This window comes from Trachemys scripta, chromosome 5 (assembly GCF_013100865.1).
Source record: "Trachemys scripta elegans isolate TJP31775 chromosome 5, CAS_Tse_1.0, whole genome shotgun sequence".
Lineage (NCBI taxonomy): Eukaryota > Metazoa > Chordata > Testudines > Emydidae > Trachemys > Trachemys scripta.
The window spans coordinates 92,277,740-92,304,940 of NC_048302.1; the positions used below are offsets into that span (position 1 = coordinate 92,277,740).

At 39.3% G+C, this 27,201-nt stretch overlaps 1 protein-coding gene across 1 annotated transcript in view; it reads left to right on the forward strand.

Annotated features, from left to right (window-relative positions):
- Positions 1-483: 483 nt before the first annotated feature.
- Positions 484-27,201, forward strand: part of GABRA2 (gamma-aminobutyric acid type A receptor subunit alpha2) — an 83,023-nt gene continuing 56,305 nt past the window's right edge. The window contains exons 1-3 of the mRNA XM_034772576.1: positions 484-622; positions 1,311-1,399; positions 4,141-4,256. Of these exons, the coding sequence (XP_034628467.1) occupies positions 1,329-1,399; positions 4,141-4,256 (187 nt within the window). The 5' untranslated portion in view covers positions 484-622; positions 1,311-1,328. The remainder of the gene's footprint in view (positions 623-1,310; positions 1,400-4,140; positions 4,257-27,201) is intronic.

A 27,201-nucleotide genomic window follows, 5' to 3' on the forward strand; every position in this document is an offset into this window, starting at 1 on the left:
CGGCCGCACAGCGGGCCCGTGCTGTGTCCCCAGTCCCCGGTGAGGTCTGCGGCTGCTGCGAAGGAGATGGGGTGGGGGGGAGACAGGGGGGTTGGGCTTTGGTCCTGGGCGCTCCCTGCCACTCCTCGGAAGTGCCCCGCGCTGGGTGGGGTGCCTGGCGCTGCAGGGCAGCGCAGCAAAGCATTCCCTGCGCTCTGTATGTGGGTATGGGAACCCTGGGCAAGCGCCTCCCCTGCCCGAGGTGGTTTGACGGGCGCGCGGGAGCCCCCGCTGCGGCAGCGCGCGGGCTCCCAGTGCTCGCGTCGGCAGGCCGGCGGAGAGGCAAGCTCTGCGATTCCACTTCCCACTCCTCCGGGGTAGGGGGAGCGCGCGCCAGCTGTGTGTGTGTGTGCGCGCGCGCGCGCTCTCCTCCTCCTGCCCCCCTCCCACCTCCAGCAGCCTAGCGCTGCTCCTCCTCGCGCACATAGCACTCCGGAGCGGCTCCTCTTCGCAACGCCGCTGCAGTCTGGCTATTCGGCTCCAAGTTTCCCCATCTTCAACATCCTCCTCTCTGGAGACTAGCGCACGGGGGGACTCCCCCTCGCCCACCCCTTCTCGGAGCGCCTCCTGCTGCTGCTCCCAGGTAGGGACCCCATCGCCTCTCTTCTTGCGCTGCTGGGCATGCCCCCACCCCCGGAAAGTCTGAGTGTCTTCGGGGGGAGATGGACAAGGGGGGGGGGGCTCCGACATTGGCCCCCTCTCTTAGCCTCAGACAAGACAAGCACCCGACGTTGCATTACCTAAGCTCCTTGTATTCTGCAACTTTACACTGCACTGTGGTTGCCCCTTTTTGCTTTTTGATGCGAGTCTATGGCCATTATTATTTTTTTTAAACGGCTGTCCAACATGTTCAGCGTTTGGCAGCAGCTGCACCGGTTGGTTCATAGTCATGCCATTGAACCTCTGCAAATGGGCATGATGATTATTTTGGGGTGAGAGTGGGGTGCGGAGTATTGTTATGAACCGAGGAATGATTAAGAACCGATTATTTGTTTGGTCTTGTCGGGGCGTTCATATTACAGAAAAAAAAGAAGCATTTGATGCATTTGCTCATGTGCCACTTTTGATTATGCATTACATGCTTATACAAAGCAGGATCCTTGCAAAAGATGGAGCTATAAGTTGCTAGTAGGGGAAAGTGCAGCAGGAATCCAGTATTTTTTCATCTCCATTGAAGTGACATGTATTTTTCCTTTGGTTAAGTTGAAAGCCTTGCTTGGTGGAGACTCACTGTAGCTCTGAGTGGGTTTGTATTTTTCTTGCATGGTTAGGTTTTGCAAAGAGCAGCTATGAAGAGGAAACTAACACTCTACAAGATGCAGTTGGTTCTTCTCGTTTTATGGGTGGGGGTGCCAACAAGGTGAGCACAACGTTTCTTATTGCTGTTCAACAGAAGCATATTGTGTTTTGATCTGCTCCTAGTCCTATAAGGGGTGATAAAAGCTAGCAGGGGGTAAGATTTCATAAAAAGTCTTGGTTAGTTGTTTTAATACAATATTTGGCAGATTCTAGATCAGGTGCAGTGACAGAACGAGTTCTGGGGACAACGTAAAGTTAATTACTTGTCTTAAACAATTTGCTGCAAGGGTGACTTGATGTTTTTAATTCAGCCATTTGAAAGACAAAAAATACACCCTTAAATATTTTCTTTGTAACATTCTGAGTTGGTAAGAGATGTATTGGAATCAGTATGTCACTGCCAGTTTACGTCATAAGCTATTCGCATAGAACAGCAGTGTAGCCAAAGCAATAGATTGTTGTGAAGTCAAATAGCAAACTACAATTTCTAAAATAATGTTGGCATTTTTGAATAAGGGCTTGTCTATTTTATTTTTTATTTTTATTTTTTGGTCAACACAACAGACCCCAGAAATGATATTTAAGCTTTAAACCTCTAGGTGGAGATAGCATACAACTTCACAGTCCTGTATAATAAAAGAATAGCCTGGTTGATTAATCAATTTTTCATGTTGTTGTTTAGAGATCTCCATTTCTAAAGTGACAACATACCAAAAAGTAATTTTAAACGTAATTAGTTTAGTGTTGCCTACGCTCTGTAAACATGCAAATAATTGTAATTTGTAACTTGATTTTACTTGTTTCAATTGTGACTGCAGTAGGTTTTCTGGGTAATATGATTTTCAAAATTATAGGGGCCTCATACGGCTGAAAATCCCTTCATTTATTTTGGTCGGGTACAATTACCTGGTGGTTATCTCTCAGTGACCAGAATTACCTAATTTTTAAAAATAGATCGTCTATCATACTTTGCACCCAAACATGGTGCAGTATTAGTTAAGTCACAGTGAGCCAAATCCTGTAGCCCTTACTCACATAAGTAACCCCATTGATATCAAAGAGACAATTTTGATATTAATTAAGGACTTTCATGTGAATAAAATTTGTAGGATTACATCCTAACATGCTATAACTATCTAAACTGGGTTTTTCAATCACATCTTGACTTCAGAAATGATTCTCTTTTTATAAGAGTAATATAAAAGGCAGATATTCATACTATCGAAGTATAGGTGAAGAAAAAACAACAATAGTTTCAATTTCCAAACCGAGCTTTTAATTTTATTTTACATGTAACATCTTGGTGTTTGGTTTGTAAATTAACTGATTATGCTTGATTATAAGGGTAGTATCTTGGAAACCACAGACTGCAATAATTTACATTTAAATACTTCCTCCATGATGTTTAATTGTAGGGTGAAAGGAAAATCCTTTCTTTGTTAATTTTTTGGTGGTTTTGTCAGAAATTTAAAGATGTCACCTGATCTCTTTTGCTGTAGATCAGACAAAATGTGTTAATTTTATATAGTACAAATTGTTCAATCAAAATTCCTTGATCAACACTGCAGTTGCAGAAGATGAGCATGCACAAAAAAATAAAAAATTTGAACGATAAAAATACCTGCAGATTTTTGAAAAACAGTATAAACTGGTAATGCATCTAACATGCTGTTTTACTGCCCTAATGCTGTACCCTGATATTAAATAAAGATGGTCTGATATCATTTATTTCACATAAATTATGCTTAAAATTTGGTTACACAAGAACATTTCAATATGAAGGCTCTATATAGGAGAAACAACTAAAGTATAAAAAGCCATGGTTTGGGTTTCCACACCCAGGTGATATGTTCAGCACCATACTTGACTGGACAGCAGAATCATATTTCATTGGATTTATTGCTGTTTTCCAAGAAGAGATGATCAGTGGAGAGAATTAGGTCTCTTTCTTCAATAAGGAAGTCAGATACATTTAGATGGTCCACACCCTCTCCTTGATAGGTGAATTTATGGTTTCACTCCAACTTTTATAAGATGTGATTGGATCTGGCAAAACATAGGGAAATACTCTTGTCTTTTGAAAGACAAGAATTGTTTCTAAATACCATTTAAAATCAACTACAGCTCTTAGACTGTTCACAGTTCTCACCCAGCTTGCTTGCTGCTGTCAGCCCCATTGTGCCCACCCACTATGTACTGACATCAGAGGACTCCCTGAGCATGATCAGTGGAGTTTTCCCTTATGTCAGTACTTCTGCTCATGTACGTTATATGGCCATTGGGTGGAGGCATAACCAAAGTATCTGTTCGAGAGATAATGTGTGCAGGGAGTGAGGGAGTAGGCCAACAGCTCCAAGGAGATAGTTTGTGTTGGAACTAAGGACACCAATCCATGAGTAATGACGCGTGGAAGCATATGGTGTTTTTTGGGGGGGTTCTGTACCTGAACAGCCATATTTTTAATTGAGCTCTTAGGAAGCAATATTTACTGTATTTTAATATGTGCTGAAAATAGAGGTTGTTAGAAAATGAAGTGCTTGACCATTTAAAACTGTATTTCTTAGAATCATATGTTTCCAAACCATTGTTTAATATATGCGTATGCACTTACATTACACAGTACATATTTTTCATGTTTCAGAATACTCCTGAATGTACATTTTTATAAGGAAAAGGTGGCATCATTAGGATAATGTAGATGATTAGAGGGCAACAACTGACACATTCAAAGCTAAATGATAACATTAGTTGCATACTGAATGTACATAAACATATATTTTAGTTTGTAAAATGTTGTTTTAGATCAGTGCTGGCTGACTCCCTAGAAGATGAAGCTAAGAATAACATCACCATCTTTACAAGAATACTAGACAGACTTCTGGATGGTTATGATAATCGTCTTAGACCTGGATTAGGAGGTAACAAAACATTAGAACTTGTTTTAAAAAATATATAAAATCAGATTCTATATTGCATAATTTGTTGTTTAAATAAATATATATTTCCCTTAGGAACTTTTTCCCAATGATTTTTCCCAATGCTGCTAAATCATTTATTAATCCATATTTACTTGTTTGACAAAAATTAATGGAACAATAAAGGTACAATGGAAATAAAATCTCTTAACTAGTAGCAACCATTTATGTTTTGTTAAAAGAAAAAAAGTCTGGTGGTAAGAAAACTGAAATAGGATGTGAAAAAAGTCTTCTTCCATATAATTAGAACACCTTCGGCATCAGTCGCTTTTACTGTGAGATCTCGAAGGTGCATATAGGTCTGATCATTCCTTTGCACATCCCAAACCCTCATGAATGTCCATGGGAAATTTGCGTGAACAAGGATCCCTTGGAATTGAATGAGTATATGAATACATACATGTAGTCACAGAATACTGTGTTTGTGTAACACTTGTTTCAGGCTAAATTCTCACCCTGTTGAAGTCAATGGGAATAATGTCATTGACTTCATTGGGCCAGGATTTGGCCTTTAAAGATCATGATGCTAGGCATCTTACCCCTATTTCTTATTTTGCTAGTGCCCAAATAATAGAAAGATTGGAGGGAGGAGTCAGGGGTCTGTTGTGTCCTGGTTGTACATGATTTTCAAAATGTCTGTTTATCTTATTTGCATTTTAATTTTAAAACTGTATTCCAATGGAGAAAATTATCCAAGTGGCAAATATAAAGAATTTGTTTTGGCTGCAAGTGATGGCACACACTGATACGCCATGGAGCACTAAAGAATGATGAAATGTCTTGCTCTTGATATTTTGTGGTTCTGTCTATTTTTGTTTTGTTTGAAATTTTGATAGGTACAGTGCTCAAGTGTGAAACTGTTACAACTGGCTAAAGCCATGCATAGTGTGGGCAATGGCAAATTTCCTGAGTGCCCGCTTCTGTTGCCATTCATTTCTTTGGAATCAGGCCCTTAGCAAGGGCCTGCTTCAGCTCTCCTTGAAATCAGTGGACCGGTAGCTCCCCTGCTGTTCCAGTTTGGAAAGCCTTGGCTAGCGTATGACCAGCATAAAGTGGCACAAGCTATGCATAGCTCTCTCATTACACATTAATCTTGACATGGAATCCCATTTTATTTCCAGTCCTGGCCTCCCTTCAGTAGATATTTGCAAATACATTATTTTATATTTTAAAGGGCTTTATATTTAGATAATTCATAAAATGAGAAGTACAGTACAATAATTGGATTTATGTACATGTATAGTGATTGATTGCAAGTAGATACTATTTCTTTGCAGAATTACTGGTCCTTTCGTAAACCATTCTGATGTAGTAAGAACAGACTGCCATACAGATGATATGCAGAAATAACTTGTCAGAAAATTGAATTTAATTTGTAGTTATTTAAAAAAACCTTTTTATTGCAAAAGTAATGGAAAAATTCTCAGCCTGTTTACAAAGAGGAACGTGCTAAATAATAACTGTCTGCAGTTGCTTTGCATATTGATCTTTAAATTGAGAAAATTGGAATTAAACGTTGAAAGCGTGAATTTAAAGGATGCAAACTCTATTTTTATCTTTCTAATTGATTTTTAAATTTTGAAAATAAGTCCACATAAATATCTTTAAAAAGAAAATCCCCAAACCTCCCAGGTAATTAATACATGTTTGGTAAGCATGAAAATAAAGGGATTAACATCTGTTCAGCATTGACATACATGCCATCAACCAATGCAGAACATGTGTGAAATGAAAGTGAGTCATGCATATTGAACCAATAATGATTCATGATATATGATAATATATGCAAGAATATTGGTAATTTAATAGAACATCAAAAGCCTGGTCCTGGATATAATATATCCTACATAGCCTTTTTAGAGATAGTATGTTATTTCTACAGAATATTACAAAAATTGTATAGTCTTCTCTCTTTCCTTTTCTTTCTTATAATGGTTACCTATGGTGAGAATGTGAAAACATTGGTTACTGAAGTTTTCTTTTAAATTGCATGCTTGGTAGATGTTGGTAGGTCCTAATTGTGTCTTCATGTAGACTACTGCATTTTAATCTTGCCTGGATGTTAATCTTGGTATATATGTCATTATTTGAGTTACTTGGACTAGATTCTGATCTCAGATAAACAGTTGAGTTGCTTCAGATTCAGCCAGAAGTCATTAGAGCATTTACTTGGGCATAACAGATTAGATTATATTATTACTCTATTTACATTAGTATAACTCAGATCAGAACCATTACTATCAAACGCCTGACATGGATTCCTTTGAAGCCTTTTGAAAGGAAAATCCAATGCACCAGTTAATTGTTTATCTGACACATTTCCAAAAGTGTCACTTAGCTGAATTTTCTCCCCTATACTTAGGGATTTCTGGAGCTTAATAAAAATTAATACCTTCATGCTTAATATCGAAACAGGTAGTGTTAGTTTACCACTAAATGTTTTAGCTGATTATTGAAAAATAAAATGCAATACAAGGAAACTTTTCTAATAACTGTACGTTCTGTCAAAGGGTTTGTGTAATCTCTAGCTAAGTGAGAGTCTGTTTGTACCCCGGTTCCTAAATTTTGGGATAAGTTCAGAAACTCCTAATATCAAGCCTGTTGAGAAATTAGGTGTGTGTGTATGCTACATGACTTGATTTTTTTAAAATTATGAGTTCATATGTTTCAGTTCTGAAGTTTATACTATCCAGAGTGCTAAGGCAGCTTTGTGTTGTATTGTTGGTGCAAAACTGTTGTAAAACTAATGGTATTGGTCACTGGAGGCCCATCCTAACAGCAGGAGTCCTCAAGTTGGGTGCACAACCACTGTGGAGACTTATACAGCACCTCCCTGCAGCCAACGAAGAGGGTGCAGCCATGGGCAGTGGGGCAATGCAATGCCTCTTGGGGCCATAGGCAGCAGGAAGAAGTTAAGGCAGCACTCAGGCTATTCTAAACTCATTCCTATGGACCAAGCTGTCATGGAGTAGCCCTAGGATTGAGCCTGCAGAATGGTGGATTAAAGCCACTTTATACCCCCTCTCCAGTTTTGCCTGACACTCCTTGGTTGCAGCTTCAGAAGTGGGCCAGAGTACCTCTTCTAAAGACTTCACACCTGCACACCTAGGCACTACCACACCTCTAGGCACTACCTAGAAGAGGAATACCTTTTTAAAAGTCAGAGACCTCTTCTAAAGTACAGTATGTGACCTTTTGCATAAAGCATATTCCAGTTACATCATATTCATACTCATAAGCATGAGATGTATGGAGTGCAATGTCACAACAGGATTTATTTATTTTTTTTCACTTGGACTAATTTTAGTCTGGGACAGTTCTATTGACTTTCAGCATAATTAGTGCTGATTTACAAATGGGGGGGGGGCTAGCAGAAGATAGCTGCAGATTTTAATTTTAATCTAAGATAGGTGACAGTATAATACATTTGACAACTTCAGTCCTTAAATACAATGTTAACCAAGAATATATATTTAAGTGAAAAGATTAAACTATCTGAAGAAAGTAGAAAATCATTCATAATTAGTATACCACTGACAAGATGGAAGAACTGGAGTGAAGTTGAGAGGGACAGGAAAGTCTAGAGAGCAGATAACTTTGCTCTCTTGGATAGTCCTTGCCTAGGACTTGGTATTATTGTGAAGAAGCCAGGGCTGCACTGGCAGGTGAAAAGTGGACAAAGCAATGTATTTTGTCCAGCCCCCACACTACCATGGGATCCTATGAAGTGTTGAGTGCCCTTAGTTCCTAGTGAAGTCAATGAGAGTGCTCAGCATCTTTCAGGGGATGCACAATACTTCACAGAATCATTCCCATACTAATATGGAATACTAAAGGTAGGTGTAACAAGTCAGTAGCGGCACTGGGGGTCCAGTGGCGTTTGCAGAAAGGAATATTAACACCTTGTAAGGTCTTTGGTAGCCTCCTTGAAGAATAAAAACAAAACTACCTCCCCCCCCCCCCAACAACAAACCTTGCCTCTCTGCACATCCCACAGGCCCAAAACAAACACCTTCAAACCTTCCCCTTCACAAGTATCTTTGAGGCAAATTGTCTCTCTCTTCCCCTTTGTAAAGTTTCCTCTCTCCCCTCTTAACAAAACTCAGTCTTTTCCCAAAACTCCATCATCTGCTATGCTTCCAGGAAAATATCCCTCTCTCTCCCTCACGCAAAATCCCAGCATTCGCTCCACTTCATCTGAAAACTCCCATCGTTTCCCAACGCTGGTCAGCCCCTCCCCGCCAACTCCATCTTTGACTTTGACCCCAATTACATCTCATTGTAATCTCTCGCTGTCTTGAACATCAATTCCGTTGTTGCCTTTGCCTCTTCCCATATACCATCTCTCATACACTGCATTCTATTCTATGTATTTTCTTATACTACACTAATTACTCTAGTGTATGAGTGCCTTCCAGTAATGTGCTAAGCAACGTGACTAACATCTGTCATGTGTTTGTTCTCTCAGCCTCCCCCCAGGGGGAAGAAGCATATGCAGTGGAGTTCCTTGTTGTGGTAGGTTTTAGGATGTTTGTGTTTGTGTTTTTTTTTGTTTGTTTGTTAGATTTCATTAGACCAATCAATCTGTCATGGGATTGAGTAAGCAGAAAAATCTCAGGGAGGCTTTCTGGCTGGACATGAGACGACGGGTTCCACCCTACCCCCAGAACAGCCTAGGCACTCATCTTCCATTCATGCCAGTATAATGCTGTTGGTACTAGTGGTGGTCTATGGCAGATCTGGTGCTTCTGGCAAAGCTCCTGATTGCATACCAGTGATGCTGTCTAAGAGGAATGCCATCATTTCATCACCCTCTTTACCAAACCATCCCCTCCCAACACTGAACTACTGCACTCAATATTTACAGCTAGTAGGGTGTGGGGTGGATGTAGTTTGATAATAGGGTGTGTGCAGAAGGCCAGTTTAAGTGTCAGTTATGTTGTGTGTAGTAACTTTAAATGTTTCGCAACAACATTTTGTGTGTTAGTTATTGTAATTGATTATATATACTATGGTAGCACTCAAAGATCCCAATCAGGAGCACAGATGAAGAGACAGTTCATCATATTATTGGCACACCCATACAGGTGGTTTGCTAAATCGTTCATTTAGATCTATAAATGATGCTAAATGATTAGGCACAACAGAGGGACTGAAAAGGAGATACCGTACATTGGTCAATGGATTAAACAAGTGACAAATTAAGGATGATAGTATTTTCAAAAACCCAGCTCAAAACTTCCAAATGAAACACTTAACATAATCAGTTGGATCATGATGGTCTATGCAGTTTTTTTCATTCTGACATTAATGGATTTGAATGATGAGTCAGTCTCAAAAGTAGCTATGGAAGATATATTACTTAAGCTGCTGTGTTGTTTTGTAATTCACTAACCTATTAAATCAGAATAACAGACAACGAATCTGAATTAAAATAGTAAATCATCTAATTGTTTTTAATTATAAGAATTGGAGAGCTTTAATATGTCAAGATAAATCCTGCAGGTAATATCTTTTATTGGACCAACTTCTGGTGAAGGAGACAAGCTTTGAAGCTTACTCAGAGCGCTTCAGGTTTCTGAAAAAGATCTCTGCAAGTTCGTAAGCGTCTCTCTTTCACCAGTAGAAGTTGGTGCAATAAAAGAGATTGCTTCACCCACCTTGTCTTCTAATTTCCTGGGACAAACATGGCTATAGCAACACTGCAAAGATAAATCCCCACATGCATTTTTTTTTAAATGTCATCTTTTCAGGCTGATACACAAATGGAGTTAATCACAAGGGAAAGGAAAGTTTTATTTACTCCCCAAAATATTTGCTTTTATATTTCAAAATCTATCAGAGCCAGGTTTCTAAAAATTTGTATCCCGATAACTTTACTCTCATATATGTGGTTCCATTAATGCTTTGCAGAAGAGAGCTCTTGAATATAAATTCTGCTCTTGCATGCCATATGTTTCAGACACTTACATACTTAAAGCAGGTATTTTAGTAAAATATGCCCCAAATCAGCATTCTGTTATTTAGATGATTATGTGCAATTTGGGACACAAAATATTCTAGGAAAGATATTCTCTATTCTCTGGACCAAATTCTGTCATTGGCTACACATGTGCAATTTCTGTGGAAGTTAAAGAGAGTTATGTGCATATGTCAGAGGTCTGAATTTGGCACTTATTTAGGAAAACTGATGTGTGCCTTATAGTCACTCAAGTCAATCTGATATGTAAAAATGCTAAGTAAAAGTGTTTATATATTTATTAATCTCATAAATATATGACTAGTGGAAAAAAAATCATTGCATACCAAATTTCAGACACTTCACCTTTGAAAATCATTATATTCTTGTACATATATTCAAAATTTTTCACACACTGTTATCTAAGCATAATTTAGTTAAAAAAGCATAAATACGTGTGTATATAAAATATAACAAATCACATCTCATAGCATGTCTGAGACCCATAACTAAAATCAGAAATATCAGATGTAGAACTAAAATACCAAATAGCATAGGTATGTAAACATAATATATTTTAATTGAATATATTATTTCTACATATATTCTCTTTTTTATACAGATTACTTTTCGCATTGAAATATACAAAGGCAGTGTACACATAAAGGGCCTATTCACACAGGTAGTTGTGTGGTTTCCATGGGACTACTATCATGAGTAGAACAATGTGTGTCCCAAAGATGTTTTTGGTTTTAGTTTGAATTTAAAAAAAAAAAAATTGCACCCGCCTAGATCAGTTTTCTTTCACAAAGATGTGGGAGAAAAACAATATATCTTGTGATCAAATGACTGCCTTGTCATTTAGAAATTCCTAATCTCCTTCTTGGGTCTCTGTATAGTAGAAAAGCAAGATAAACTGTAAAATAGGAGAAGTTGTAGAAATGTTGTGATAGGGTAATTATATAATACCCTATCACAAAATTATAAGAAAGGTGACCCTAGTCTGATAACTTGTCAGGTCTACATAGGACTTCTGTCAATATTTCATGCTCTTTTTGACCTGTATAATGCTCTTCTCTTCAGCTGCATAATGACGGTCTGGGAACTTCCCTGTTTTACAGAATGACTTCTCGGAAATAGATAATTTATTTTTATGGATGAGCTGCATATCCTGAATTATTTGTATTGGTCATTCTCGTGTTGCTGAGTGTCTCATCCAACAGAGACAATCGGCTCTCAACACATCCATTGCTCTTGCACCCATCCTCTGTTGCCGTGAGATGATAGATTCCTTAGACCACTTTTTGCCAGGAGATAGAGTGGTTAGACCTACATCCATTTCCACCCCCTCTAGTATCAGAGCCTTTCAGCAGAGCTGGAGACAGTTGGGGGGAGGGGGAGGAGTCTGGATTTTTCTTTAAGATTCCAGAGACAGGCTGAAAAGTCTGTGGTTCTTCCACAGCATCCACCACATGTTCTAGATGTTTCCTCCTGACTGACAGTTTAATGGCCAATATAGATACCCTTTTATCCTCACTATTTGTGGGTCATTAAGGTTCCTTCACAATTTGCAGGGTCACTGACTGAAGGATTAGACATCTCTGGGTGAAACACAAGTAAGTGGCTGTAATGGGGAGTAAATGACAGTGAAAAAGGAGAGGGTGGATTCAATGTTGTCTTGATAATAGCCCTATATCAGGCTGAGGACATACCATGCTATTTTCACTCATATCCTTACCAGTGTCCACATGGTTGATAAAGTGCAGAATGATGAGCTTCTTGCTGCTGGGTCTTTTTATTTGGGCTTGGTTCTGTGTCACAAGGTACCTTTTGTGGACAAAAGGGAAAATATTACTACTGGAAAAGTTTTTAAAGAAGAAAAGGGGGGAAATATAATATTTGTATTAGACTGTGATATTAGACTACAGAGCATCACATCATTAACTATCTCTTCTGTTCTGTGTAAGGTTTTAAAGCTGTCACTGAGTGTAGCATACTTTATTCCCACTCATTCATTCCTTTGTTGATCATAGGACAATCAAAGAGAAAATTTTGTTGGTTACCCTATACTTATAAAACAAGATATTGTGTTCTGTTAGTGCACACAATGTGCTAGGTGCTTTCCATATACATATGAAGGCGTGATCCCTGCACCAAAGAGCTCCCAAGCTAAGAAACTGGATCATATTAATTCAAAGTGATGGACTCCTATTACACATTTGTTAGAGAACATTTTGAAGAACAATTAAACTTTGTGCTTTCTATGTGCAAAAGCTTCATGGTTAAATGTTAAGGGTGAGATCTTCACCTCGCTCCCCATTCCAGCCTGTTTACACCACATAAAAGTGCTGAAACAGTATAAAGGAGCCCCAAAAGCCCCATATCTGGCCAGCGGAGGATTCCTGTGCTGCAGAAACGGTGAAAGACCACCATAAGGCTGCCTCCTGAGGACCCACCTTGCAAACCCCATTACAGGGGGCATGCTGAAGGTGGGAGAAGTGTCAATGTTCAGGATTCCAGGCAGCCCATAAGATAGCCTGAGGATGCTGTAACTTGGATGCAGGCTTGTGCTGTGATGCTTACAGGGGCAGCACAGAATCTCTCCCTAAATCTTTGCTGTTCTTTTTATTTTTAAGTTTTAACTATGAATGTGTATTAATGGAGAAATAACTGAAAGCGGTAACTTACATATGAATGACATATTCAACTTTGGTTACAAAAAAGATGTACAGTTACCCAAATGTCCAAATTCTGATTTCTGGCTTCTTGATAATGATTTTTTCCATTTGAATTAAGTCAAAAACTAAATATTCTTAACATTTGTTTAAATTTTAATATGGACCCAGTCCTGAACCCCTTGCTTTGTTAAATCTATTATTTGGCAAGAAGCTCGATCCCTTCTCCCACCCCTTAGATTTCTGAGGAAATCCTGATGAATGAGGTGTGTCAGGATCAAGAGAAGGCAGGCCTGAGTCTGCTCTGACCTGTGCTAGGATACAGCCCCGGGGATCAGGGAAGTGTAACGGTTACTTAATCGCTCTGGTCCATCTGAGGATCTGAGCTGTTAACTTTAGTGGGAGTTTTGCTGGAGCAAAGAGTTCAGGATTTGGCCCTAAAAAAAGCTACTGTAAAACACAAATAATACAAACCAAACAAACTAAACCCAAGTCTATACAAAATTCAGCAAGGACACTGCAAATCTCCCTGCATTGGAGTAGCTCCCAGTTAAGGTTTAGCTACACAGTGAACGATATATAAACAAGGAGATACGAGGTGAAATCTTGGCCCCATTGAAATAAATAGGAGCTTTAGTAGAGTCAGGATTTCATCCATAATACGTACAAAAATGAGTAATAAGTAGGGCTGTCAAATGATTTTAAAAAATCACAGTTACTCATGAGATTAAAAAAAGTCATGACTGTCATTTTAATCAGACTGTTAAACAATAGAATACCAATTTAAATGTATTAGAAAAATATCCAAAAATATTTATACTTTTTCAAATACATTGATTTCAGTTACAACACAATACAAAGTGTACAGTGCTCACTTTATATTATTTTTATTACAAATATTTGCATTGTAAAAAAGATAAACAAAAGAAATAGTATTTTTCAATTCACCTCATACAAGTACTTTGATCCATGGGCTTGTAGCCATCCTGAAACTCTGTAAGTGTACTCTGTCGTGATTGCCAGCATTCATTTGCTAACAGTGGGTTATCTTTAGCACAAGAACTGGAGGCAAAAGCATGAAGTGGCACTGCAGACTTGAAATACTTTGATGGTATTGGAACTCAGCCTTGCAATAGCTACTGATAACCTTTTTTTTTATCCAGAGAACCATCCAGAAGTTTTTTAAAAATAAACTTCCCATTCAGAAGACCTGAACTTTTGCTTCTTTCCTCCATTAACTTTTTCCTGATATTTAATCACTCCAGATCATGAGAAAAATCAGTAGAACTGTGCCAATGTCCGCCAAGCGATGAAGTACAGTAAGTGAAGAGGGTCAAAACAGAGGTGTGTGTGATTAACTCTTGTTAAAAAATGCGGTAATTTTGTTTTGTGTTAATCGCTTGCTTTAACTGTGATTGACAGCCCTAATACTAAAACTTCTAATTCTTGTAGGAGAGAGAATATCAAATAGATTCCAGACCCAGAAATATAGTTATTAACGTATTAACAACAGTTGGCTCGCTACAGATGGCTTATGCTAACTTTTTTTGCAAGTGTATTTATTAGAATACTCTGGCTCAAGATTAACTTCCCGTGCTTACTAGTTCTTTCACCTACCATGAAATAATAACTGCTGTCAGGTTGATAAATAGATTCAAAGGATCTCTAGTTTTGTTGGGGCTTCTCTAATTGCTCTGCCTCAGTATCCTCTGCTGAAATTCTCCTTTGTAATTTCTTACAACATTTCTGATTAAAATAAAACAAATATTTTTGAGCCTCCTATTGCAGCAGTACATTGTCAGTGCCCCACTGACACAAAAGCTATACTTAATGAAGACACTTAGCTTTTCTACCCTGGTATCAGTAGCTTCTGTATTTAAAATACTGAGCTAAGAATGGAAAATAAAGGTGTGTTTATTTTTAATCCACCCATCACTATAATAAAATAGTCTGTCTGAAAGGACCATAGTCTCCATCATTTGCAATACTTTCATAAGTGAATGTTCTCACTTTGTCTCCAGGAGAGACTGTGTCGGCCATTCTAAAGATGTTTTATTCATTGAAGGCTTGTGCAGAAACATAAAGGCAGAAAGACTTGGGCTCATGCTGACCTCTGGTGACATATGAGGGCTTGTCACAGAGCAAGCATGGCCTTTGGCTTCCCAGAGTTTCATCCTGGACTCTGTCAACTGCAACAGCCCAGTTGATTGTATATCACAGAAAGGTGGCGGGGAGAAAAGGTTGTTCTCTAAGGGCCTCATCCAAAGCCCATTGATGGAGTCTCTTCCACTGATACCAATAGGCTTTGGATTGCCCTTCACTGCACAGTTAACCTGGGCAATGGACACTTAGGTCTGAACACCTGGGTTAGCCTAGTCCAAGTGTGAACAGCCACATTGCAAAGCCATACTCAAGTTACTCTGTCCTACCTGGAGGTGTACTCACCATGTGTGTCCCTAGGACTTCTGGGGGCATAACCCATGGTTCTTTGTGCTGCAGTAAAATGAGTCACTCTGATTCTTTCCCAGTGAATTGTGGGAGACCTTGGCTGTCATTCTGGGCATGTGGGGCAAAATGTGGGAAGGGCTATCAGCACTTGGGTGATTTAGTCTGTGTCTTCATTGCAAAGTAGGTGGCTTACCCATCTAAGTGAAAGTAGCACCTGGGCTCTAGCACATACCCCCAGTTGTGCCAGCTAGCCTGGGTTGAAAGCACCACTAAATTTTGGTGAGAGGGTCTTGTGTGGGGATGGGAGGGAGATTAGGTGCAACAGCTGAGTGAGAGACCAGATTAAGTCTGCAGGGAAGACATACCCTAAGAGAGCCAGGCCACAATCTATTGATGGACTTGAAAGAGAAGTATCAGGAGCTTGAAGCCAATCTGGAATTGGATAGGGAGCAAGTGCAGAGTACCAATGCTGGTATGATGTGCGTTTGTCAGCCTGTTATCTTGTAGGCAGCCCACTGCTTATTGGACTAGTTGAAGCTTCTGTCTGAAATTCAGATCATATTCCTTCAGTCCAGTCTGGAGGTGAAGAAGATTTGGTCTGCACCTGAAAGGAAGAGGCATTAGGCTTATGAAGATGGGGAAAACACATTTCTGGGTACTGCTTCTGTTTGGAGGGCTAATTGTACTAATGAGTCCAGAAGAATTTTGAGACTGTGCATCCTTAAGTCCAGTAATAATTAAGGAGGAACATGCAAACAGCACACTTTCCCTGAGATACATTCCACAGTCAGGTGAAGAAACAGGCACCCACAGCCCTTCAGAAAGATAAGGAAAGCAATGTCTGATGGGACAATTTCATTACTTTGTAGCAAAATGTTATGCTTATTTAAATACCTTTTTAATATGATATTGCTTCTTTGGAGGGAGGGGGAAGTGATTGGTGGAAACAGAAGCAGACTGTGTCCTGAGGTGCAAAGATCCAAATTTGCTGATCAGGGAACACTACATCCTTGCACAGGCCACTGAGATGTTAAACCAGGAATGTGCTCAAAGAGATACTGCTGCAGAGACTGACAAGGGTGCTCCTGACTAGCAAACAAATTAAGGTTGCCAAACTCAAGCATTTAAAAAAAATCAGATAAGCCTTTTGCATATTAATTTCTAAACTGAAATGCTGACTTGGTGTGTTTCCAGTGTATAAACCACTTTGTCCTGCATGTGTATTATGGTACCATTCCAACTACCCCTGAAAAGAGTAGGAGGAAAACACCCCAGGATGGCAATGACAGGCAAGGTGGGTGAGGGAAAATCTTTTATTGGACCAACCTCTGTTGGGGAGGGGGTCAAGCTTCAGAGCTTACACAGAGCTCTCCTTTGGATCTGGGAACTATACTCTGAGTGTCACAGCTAAATACAATCTGTTCCACCTTGTATTTAGCTGTGACATTGAGTACGTTTCCCACACCTGAAGAGTGGTGTGCTCGAAAACTTGTCTGTCTCACCAACAGAAGTTGGTCCAATAAAATATATTACCTCACCCACCTTGCACCTCTAATATTCTGAGACAGACTACTGCATACCAGGATGGGAATGGATATTTTGTTTCCTTCTTTTGCCAGTCAAACAGCAATGATTCAAACTGGCCCATGTCAATCCCTTCCCACCTCTCTCTCACCAGAAACTTCTATCCTCCCACCCCAGACTCACCCCAGAACATTCTCTCATATTTTGGACAATGATGCAAGCCCTTGGGCTTTCCAGCCCTTTTTAGCATTCCATCATGCCCACCCTATTGATCTAAACATGGTAATAGCCCCATTAATAACTTGGACCTTGTTATTATGTGCAAGCTCTTTGGATTCTGGGGGAAGCTATAATGGCTCAATGGATGAGGCTGAATGCCAAAAGGTTTGCTTTTTAGTTTGGTTGACATAGTTTTGGCTCACTGTCAAACACCTTTTTTGACACTTGATAACTAAGCTTTACCTCAGTCTTGTGACAGTGTCAGTACAATCAGACGTTTTAGAGCCAAACTCTAATCTCCTTTCAGCTTCCAATTTTAAATCTCCAGTACACTTTTTTTACATAACCTCAGACTGAAAAGAAACAAGCAGAACAGGACTCAACTCAATAGTTAGCTTTATGTTCTTTAATTATCATTTTAGAGCAAGATTTTTTTATATATAACTGGATATTGCCTGTTTTGGGGTGGGGGGGTGGTTTGTTTGATTTTTGCAGCATGTGGGTGGGTAAGATGCCTGGATTTTATGATGAATTTGTGAGGAGTGTTTTATCTTCCTTTTAACGAATCCATTTCTGTTTTAGTCAAAGGCTAGCTTTATGGAGAGAGAATTAGTTTTATCTTCAAGTCATAGAATCACAGAAGTGTAGGGCTGAATGGGACCTCAAGAGGTCATCTTGTCCAGACCCTGCACTCAAGACAGGACTAAGTATTACCGGCACAATCCTTGACAGTGTATGTCTAACCTATTCTTAAACATCGCTAATGACCCAGATTCCACAACCTCCCTAGGCAATTTATTCCAGTGCTTAACTACCCTGACAGTTAGGAAGTTTTTCCTAATGTCCAACCTAAACCACCCTTGCTGCAATTTAAGCCCATTGCTTCTTGTCCTATCCTCAGAAGTTAGCAAGAACTTTTTCCTCCTCCTTGTAACCTTTTATGTACTTGAAAACTGTTCCCATCAGTCTTCTCTTCTGCAGATTAAATAAACTCATTCTTTTCAATCTTCCCTCATGGGTCATGTTTTCTAGACCTTTATCATTTTTGTTGCTCTTCTCTGGACTTTCTCCAATTTATCCACATTTTTATTGAAATGTGGCGCCTGGAATTGGACAAAATACTCCAGTTGAGGCCTTATCAGCACCGAGTAGAGCAGAAGAATTACTTCTGGTGTCTTGCTTACAACACGTCTGCTAATTCATTCCAGAATAAATTTGTTGTTTTTTTTTGCAACAGTGTTACAGTGTTAACTCATATTTAGTTTGTGAGCCAATGTGACTTGCATTTGTCCTTATTGACTTTCATCCTATTTACTTCAGACCATTTCTCCAGTTTGTCCAGATCACTTTGAATTTGAATCCTATTCTCCAAAGCACTTGCAACCCCTCCCAGCTTGATATCGTCCACAAACTTTATAAGTGTACTCTCTATGCCATTATCTAAATCCTTGATGAAAATATTGAATAGAACCCGACCCAGAACTGATCCCTGCAGGACCCCACTCAATATGCCCTTTTAGCTTGATTATGAATCACTGATAACTACTCTCTGGAAATGGTTTTTCAGACAGTTATGCACTCACCTTACTGTAGCTCCATCTAGGCTGTATTTCCCTACTTTGTTTATGACCTGCAGCACAAGGAAGTGCCTCAGGGTAGCTGGTCCCTATGGATAGATGAGGCTCAGAACCCCTGGATTAGAGCAAGTTAGTCCAATCCAGCCAACATAAAGGGCTGCTAGTAGTTATATTTCCCAATGTTTATGAGGTCATGCAAGACAGTATAAAAAGCCTTATTAAAGTAAAAATATACCACATCTACCACTTACCTTCCCCACCCCCATCCACAATGTTTGTTACCCTGTCAAAGAGAGCTATTAGGTTAGTTTGACATGATTTGTTCTTGACAAATCTGTGTTGACTGTTACTTGTCACCTTATTATCTTCTAAGTGTTTGCAAATTGATTGCTTAATTATGTACTCCATTATCTTTCTGGGTACTGAAGTTTAGCTGATTGGTCTGTAATTCCCCAGGTTGTCCTTATTCCACTTTTTATAGATGGGCCCTATATTTGCCCTTTTCCAATTCGCTGGAATCTCTATCGTCTTCCATGCCTTTTCGAAGATGATCGCTAATGGCTCAGATATCTCCTCAGTCAGCTACGTGAGTATTCTAGAATGCATTTCATCAGGTCCTGGCCACTTGAAGACATCTAACTTGTCTAAGTAATTTTTTTACTTGGTCTTTCCCTATTTTAGCCTCAGATCCGACCTAATTTTCACTGGTGTTCACTATATTAGATGTCCAATTGCTATCAAACTTTGGTGAAAACTGAAACAAAAAAGTTGTTTAGCACTTCTGCCATTTCCGCATTTTCTGTTGTTGTTTCGTCTCCTGCTCCCCCTCCCCCAATTAAGTAATGGGCCCACCCTGTCTTTTGGTCTTCCTCTTGCTTCTAATGTGTTTGTAAAATATTTTCTTGTTAGCTTTATGTCTCTAGCTAGTTTAATCTCATTTTATGCCTTGGTCTTTCTAATTTTGTCCTACATGTTTGTGGTGTTGGTTTATATTTAATCCTTTATAAATTTGACCACTTTTTGTAGGACTCTCTCTTTTGAATTTCAAATATTAAAGATCTCTTGGTTAAGCCAAGGTGGTCTCTTTTCATGCTTCCTATCTTTCCTATGCAGTGGGATAGTTTGCTCTTGTGCCCTTAATAAAGGCACAAGAGCAAGCTATCCTATATCCTTCCCATGTTTGCCTCCCAAGTAACTTATTCACTTGTTTATTATGCATCTCTCATCGGTTTCCCCATTAGTTAATACAAAAAATCAGTGTACTTAATTGTGCATATCTTAAGTACTTTTATGGCCTCCATCATCTGGGCAACTGAGTCTTTAATGTGTTTATCCTCACAACATCCATGTGAGGTTGGCAACTGCTGTTACAGCTGGGAATAGAGGCACAGAGAGACTAGGTGACTTTCCCAAGGTGATTCAGGAAGTCTGTGGCAGAACGATGAATTGCACACACATCTCCTGAGTCTCAAACTAGTGACCTAACCACTGGACCAGCTATAAGTTAAGTTTATTTCATTACAGTAAATAGGATTGCAAAGTATATCTCTGTGATGGTAAACAAGAACAAAATAGAAAAGTTTAAGTGAAGAATCTCTATTTATGTCAATGTTTGTCATAGATTCATCGATCCATAGATACCAAGGCCAGAAGGCACCATCTAACCTGACCTCCTGTATAACACAGGCTGTAAAACTTCTCCATAATAATTCCTAGAGAAGATCTTTTAGAAAAAAAAATCCAATCTTAAATTTAAAAATTGCCGGTGATGGAGAATCCGCCATGACCCTTAGTAAAATGTTCCAATGGTTAATTACCCTCACTGATAACAATGTATGCCTTATTTCCACTTAGAATTTGTCTAGCTTCAACTTCCAGCCATTGTCTTGTGTTATAACCTTGTCTCCTTGACTGAAAAGCCCATTATCAAATATTTATTCCCCATGTAGGTATTTACACACAGTAATCAAGCCACCCTTTAATCTTCTCTTTGCTAAGATAAATTGTCATATGGGGGATTCCCAGGGTTGGGACAAGAAACCTACGTCCCAGCCACATACCTCTGTACAAACACCAACCCTGCCCCTAGGAGGGTCAGAGTAACCCCCTGGAATAAGCACCACACTTAACAATAGAACAACAGCATTATCAATCCCATGCAAAGCCAGGAGTAGACTCAGGTCAGGATCTCTAGTTCTTGTTAGTAGTGTGTCATTCCCTCGGATGTGTCAGTCTAGGTCTCCAGCCCAGTTAGTGGTGGCGCAATGAATTTATACTTAAAGACTCTCTATGAACTGGATGAGTTGCCTTGGGATGTGACCTGAGGCTCTTTGTTGTATTTTGACATGGAAGCCCTTACAGAACTATCATATTTCAGCATCATACAAAAGGAAACCTGTTTAAAAAATGATGTCAGACTGCTGTGCCAGTCTGGGTCTCTTCCCTCCTTGCTGATTGGGGAGTGTTGTTGGAATTCCCCAAGGGAAAACTCAGTGGAAGTGGATCATGACAAGGTTAAGGGTGACTAGATCACCATTTAAGTACCTACAAGGGGAACAAATATTTGATAATGGGTTCAGTCTAGCAGAATAAAGTATAACACACTCCAGTGGCTGGAAGTTGGAGCAAGACAAATTCAAACTGGAAATAAGGCGCAAATTTTTAATAGTGAGGATAATTAACCATTGGAACAATTTATTAAGCGTCATGGTGAATTCTCTATCACTGGCAATTTTAAAATCAAGACTGGGTGTTTTTCTCAAATTTATGCTCTAGGTCCGGAATTAGCTTAGGGAGGTTCTATGGCCTGTATTATAAAGGAGGTCAGACTAGATGATCACAATGATTCCTTCTGGAATCTATAAAACTGTAGGTGCTACTGTATAGAAATAGATGATAATAATATAATGCAGATTCATTGGTTTTCTGGATTCCAACACCTTCCCGGTCTGCATCACTGGAAATTTGTGGTCTAGGACTAGTTCTTCATATGCCATTTCATCAGTCTTTTCTCATCTTCCTGTTCTTCTTCTCATTCACTCCTGTGTATGTGTGTGTGTGTGTGTGTGTGTGTGTGTGTGTGTACACACAAATATATGTTTCAGCAACTGGTCTTAAGGAATCTCCATCTTGGCTGGTTACTTGTGACCCGGTTACTCGTAACATAGCTATCTCTGTCTTTATCTCGTTGGTGTTAGGTGCCATCTTCTGTTCAAATATCTAACTTTGCTTCTTTCTTTAGGTTTTTACATAAGGCTGAAATTGTAATATGATATTGCAATTCACTAATAGATGTTATTATGTCATATCCTATCCGTTCTTTTGAGTTATCCTTTTGATTGCATAACTTGATATGCGTACACTTCAGGAGGTATAAAGAACAATTTATAATTTTTGTCTCAATCTTATTCCCATTGAAGTCAATGTGCATTTTGCTGCTGACTTCAGTGGAAGTGGGATCAGACCCTTCCTACGTCTGTTCCAAAGAAACAGTGAAATTGATTTACCTCACACTTTTGCCAGGTTTATACCAGTGTAACTTTATTGACTTCAATAAGAGTATCTCCTGATTTACTCTGGTGTGAGATTAGAATCAGGCATGATAGTTGCTTTATCATGGCATCGGTTTTGAAGCTGTAATATGGCCATCATAGAATATCTGTGTTGGAAGGGACCTCAGGATGTCATCTAGTCCAACCCCCTGCTCAAAGCAGGACCAATCCCCAACTAAATCATCCCAGCCAGGGCTTTGTCAAGCCTGACCTTAAAAATCTCTAAGGAGATTCCACCACCTCCCTAGGTAACCCATTCCAGTGCTTCACCACCCTCCTAGTGAAAAAGTTTTTCCTAATATCCAATCTAAACCTCCCCCACTGCAACTTGAGACCATTACTCCTTGATCTATCATCTGGTACCACTGAGAACAGTCTAGGTCTATCCTCTTTGGAACCCCCTTTTCAGGTAGTTGAAAGCAGCTATCAAATCCCACCTCGTTCTTCTCTTCTGCAGAGTAAACAATCCCAGTTCCCTCAGCCTCTCCTCATAAGTCGTGTACTCCAGCCCCCTAATCATTTTTGTTGCCAAGTAGCTTTGTTCTGTGGCTACCTTTTTGGAACTAGCAATACCATTTACATAGCTTTTTGTTAAGCACTGCTATGATGGGGTAGACAGGAGTGATTAAATAGAGTCTAGTCAAGTAGACAGAATATGTACGGATACTTTCACATATAGATCCCATTAAGAAATCTTCTTGAAAACAGATCAAGGGAAGGCTGAGGAGATGGCAGATGAGGTATTGCAGTTAGGAGTGGGGAAAATGAATCTGTTTCCTCTTCTCCTAAAACACAGCTTCAGTTTACAAGCTGAAATTCCTATGTATATCCTTACTTAAGTACCCATAAGTGGTTCAAAAGTGTTTTATTATAACTGATGACAGTGGGTAACAGTAGAAAAAGCTGAATAATTGGACAGATACAGCTGTCCTTAAATCACTGAAGCAAAATATACATTGAAATATTTACGTTCCCTTTCCTTCCTCCACTCCTGGAACTCCCAATTATCCAACCCCCAGCCCTAAAGTGTCTTCTGCTGGCACTTTCAGCTATACTAACAAGCTTGTCAGCTAAGGAGAGAATGTTGAGTTGGAATACTGATGGATTAAGGCTCTGGCTGTTTTACTTGTGCAGCTCCTGGATTGTATTATGAATCACAATTTCAGTGTCTTTGGGCAAAATTGCCAAGCGTATCTGTGGAGACCATATTACAATGTCAGAACAATGTCAATTCTAGTTAAATAATACATTTTAATCAAAAATAATTAAAATAACATCAGGGTTTTGACATCTTTTCCACCCAAGCCTGGAAATCCTGTTTTAAGGCTCCCACAGCACTTTAAACTTGACCCTCTTTTTCATTTTATGTTGACATAATTAATAAACAGTGCTTCGTTTTCACTTTTTTTATGCCATAATAGCTCTTCAATCAAATTACAACATTGCGGCATTCTCCAGGGTATTATTTATTGCACATACAAAATAATCTTTATACGATAGAAAAATTGTTGCATGCTGTGCATTAGAATTATGTGTTTGCATATTTTAGATGCCCTGTCCTGTTAAGAAAAATTTGGGTATTTAGCTTTATTAAAACAATATATTTTTCTAAAGGCCACAGATTATGCATAGATCCTCCCAACACAGCCAGTCCGAGCTTGGCTTTGGGGTGCGTGTAAAACCATGGCATAGATTCTTTCATTTTGGGGGGGGAAGATACCAGATCAATTTCATAGCTGAAGGGGGCAGTCCTATTCTGGCTGTCGTTGATGGCACTAAGGCCACTGCAGATTTCCTGCCAACCACTTTCAGCTGAGTCAGCTCTTCTGCTTACCAGCCAGACTGCATGACTTGAGGCCACAAGGAGGGCCAGCTCAGGAACATGAGGTGGTATGGTCAAGTTGACTAAGCAAGGGCCTAATCCCAATGCTGACACAGACCCCCTCTTTGACCTTTGTCCTGTTACGCACACACAGGTCAACATTTTCAAACTTGGCCCTGGTACAGTTTAGATCAGCCTAAGTGCTGTTCTGATTGCATCTGGCTGACATAAAGTTCTAGCAGCTGAGAATCACTGTAGTGCTTGTCTCTTTCTTCCAGCCACATCCTCGGCTTGCTCTTAGGTTGGGGACTCTAAAGGCGGTAACTTAGGGACAGCTAAAGGAATCTCCAGATAGTTACGACAGCTTTTCAGCCATTCAGTGTTGCCTCTTTGATCTCCCTCAACACTGTGCGTTCACTTTCTATTTTTCAATAGGAGGACCAGGAGTTTAACCCTACTAGTGTGTTTATATTCTTAGAATTTGGGACTGAATTGCTTGCATTGAGATGTAAAATTGAAACCAAGTTCGAAGACTGTATGCATTATAGTTTACTGTATGCAAAACTGGTAATGAAATTGCAGTTTGTATTATATATTGTATTATTTGACAAATAATGTATAACAATAAAAAGATCTATTGTAAGATATAACAGGACAATGTTGAGGTCCCTATCATAGCTCTACTTTTTTTGGTTCAGATTCCAATCTGTTATATTGGAGTAACTCCCAAGTGACTCCTTTGCCTGCAGTGGTATTACTCCAAATTACAACAGGGTAACTGAGATTAGATCTGGCTTCCTGCCTTTTGAAAACTTGATTGTCAGTAATGCATTAACACCTTTTTTGCATAGAATAATAATTAGGGTTGTGAGTTTTTGGAATAGTGCAAGCCAACTTTCACAGTTACTCTCTATAGCACTGTTTGGTGCCCTGGAGAGAGAGAGATTCTGTCTTGTCACTTTTAATTTCCTCTCAGCCCGTAACAGGTGCCCATTTGGAGATAATTATCCTCGTTTTCAGATTTTTCTGACAGACAGTATTCAGTCTCTGTATTTTTGAACCATACTTGTGGTTTCCACATGTTATTTCAGCAAAACCTATGCTTATTCCTAGCCAAATACTGCGAACATGCATGCACCCCAACATCTTGTGTTGTCCCTTGTCCTCTTTGGGGCAGGGACAGTCTCCTTGCTATGTGTTTGTACAGTACCTAGCACAGTGGAGGCCTGATGTACAACTGAGTGCCTAAGTGTTAATACATAATATAAATATATAATCTTGGTTTGGACACACTGAGGAAGGATTTCCTTTTTCTTTTCCTCGTTTTTCTTTTTGTTTTCTAAAAAGGCAGATAAATTATAAGTAATCCCAAAGTAAAAGTATTGTGAGGAGCAAATATATATTGAATACTATACTGTAACAAATGTGTAACTACCTAGGAACTTTTGCTACTGAATATGGCCACTTGGAACTTCATGGTAGCTGTGGGGACAGAATGTAGGTTGCCCTACTCCAAAATCACAGACCCTCACTACTAGATTGAGTGGCCCCTTTAAGGTATGCAGGCAGCAAGGCGCAAAAAGCCTTTTTCCACTTTTCTTGCACTTCACATCCCCCTGTGTAGCAGCAAGGCATAATTACAAGCTCCGTGCTCTCCTTCGACAGCTTCTTTTAGGACCCACTAGGCACAGCTGGTTGGCTGTGAAGGGGAGTGCATGTTTCATCATAAGCGACAACGCAGGGATGCATTTCCTCTATGCTCCAGGAAGCTCCAGAAGGAATTGTACCAGCACAGTTGCTCCTGGTGTTCCCTCTTGAGTGGGGATGCATCTCTACACCATTCCCAAAGCACAAGAGTATATAATTTAGCTGTTAATAAAAATAAAAGGGACTGTTAGCTATATAGAGCCTATATAAACAATTGAGCACTTTTGATTTTATTCAGTAGAGGGCAGTGGCGCACATGCACACTAGTATGTTCAATTGCACTGCTCTTTGTCAGGAAAACATTGATTATATAAGAAACTAATCAATGCAGGTCTCCATTCTGGGCTTCTAATGCAAAGCCTACATTATTGTGTTAATCAATTGAATGAAAAATTAAATCTTATCATACAACATCTTGATCAAAATATTGTTTTTTAGAACAGCTTTTAACGAGGAATAGAAAGCACTAAATGCCTGGTCCTTTGTTTTGATCAAATATGGAGGTCAAGATACAGCAAAGAGCAGTTACGAGGTGCAATGTTCTTTTTAGGAAAAGGCATGGTGCTTTCATTGTCAAATTGCACTTAGCTTTATGTAAGTACTTCCCCCCCCCCTTTTTTCACTTGAATATTCTGCTTTACAACAATTTTTTAACATTCTAGGTGCCTGATACCTACATGGTAGTTGGAAACATGTAGTGGGAAATTTTCTGCTGGTGTGGCCCATCCCTATTAGCACATATTATTTAGTTTTGAGCCTCATTGAAAACTGAAGATAGAAAACTGAGCAATTATTTCTCCCTACAGCACAATAATTAATATGCTGGTATCATGGTTGTCCAGCTATAATCATTAGGAGAACATTCTTTCTACAGCTATAACAACAGTTAAGCAGCAGAGTGAACACAGGGAAGGGACTATTTTGCTTAAACATCTGTCACTTAAACAATTAAAATATAGGCTGCTGTTGAACAATTATTTTTAGCACCATTAGTAGTTGTATTGTAAACAGTTTCTTTGGCTTTGAAAAAAGCTGTTCAGTCTGAAAAAAAATAGCCTGGAATTAGAAAGCTTTTAACAGCACTGATCTACAACACTAGGAATAATAGCTCTGCAACAAAGGTGTTTTATGTTTAGAATTGTGGCACCTTATTAAATACCAGGCAATGTAATTATTTTTGCTGGCTGTGAAAATGGGAAAGATGTTTATATTTGCTGTAAGTGAAGCACTCAGGGGGTGGGGGGTGGGAGGGGAGCTTCTAGTAACACCAGTGTAACAGCAGAGTAATTCTAATGAGGTCAGTGGAGTTACTCCATATTTGCAACAGTATGACTAAGAGCAGAATCTGGTTCAGAATGTTTCACATCACTCTGTCTGCAGAATACAGAAAATGTATGTGCTAAAAA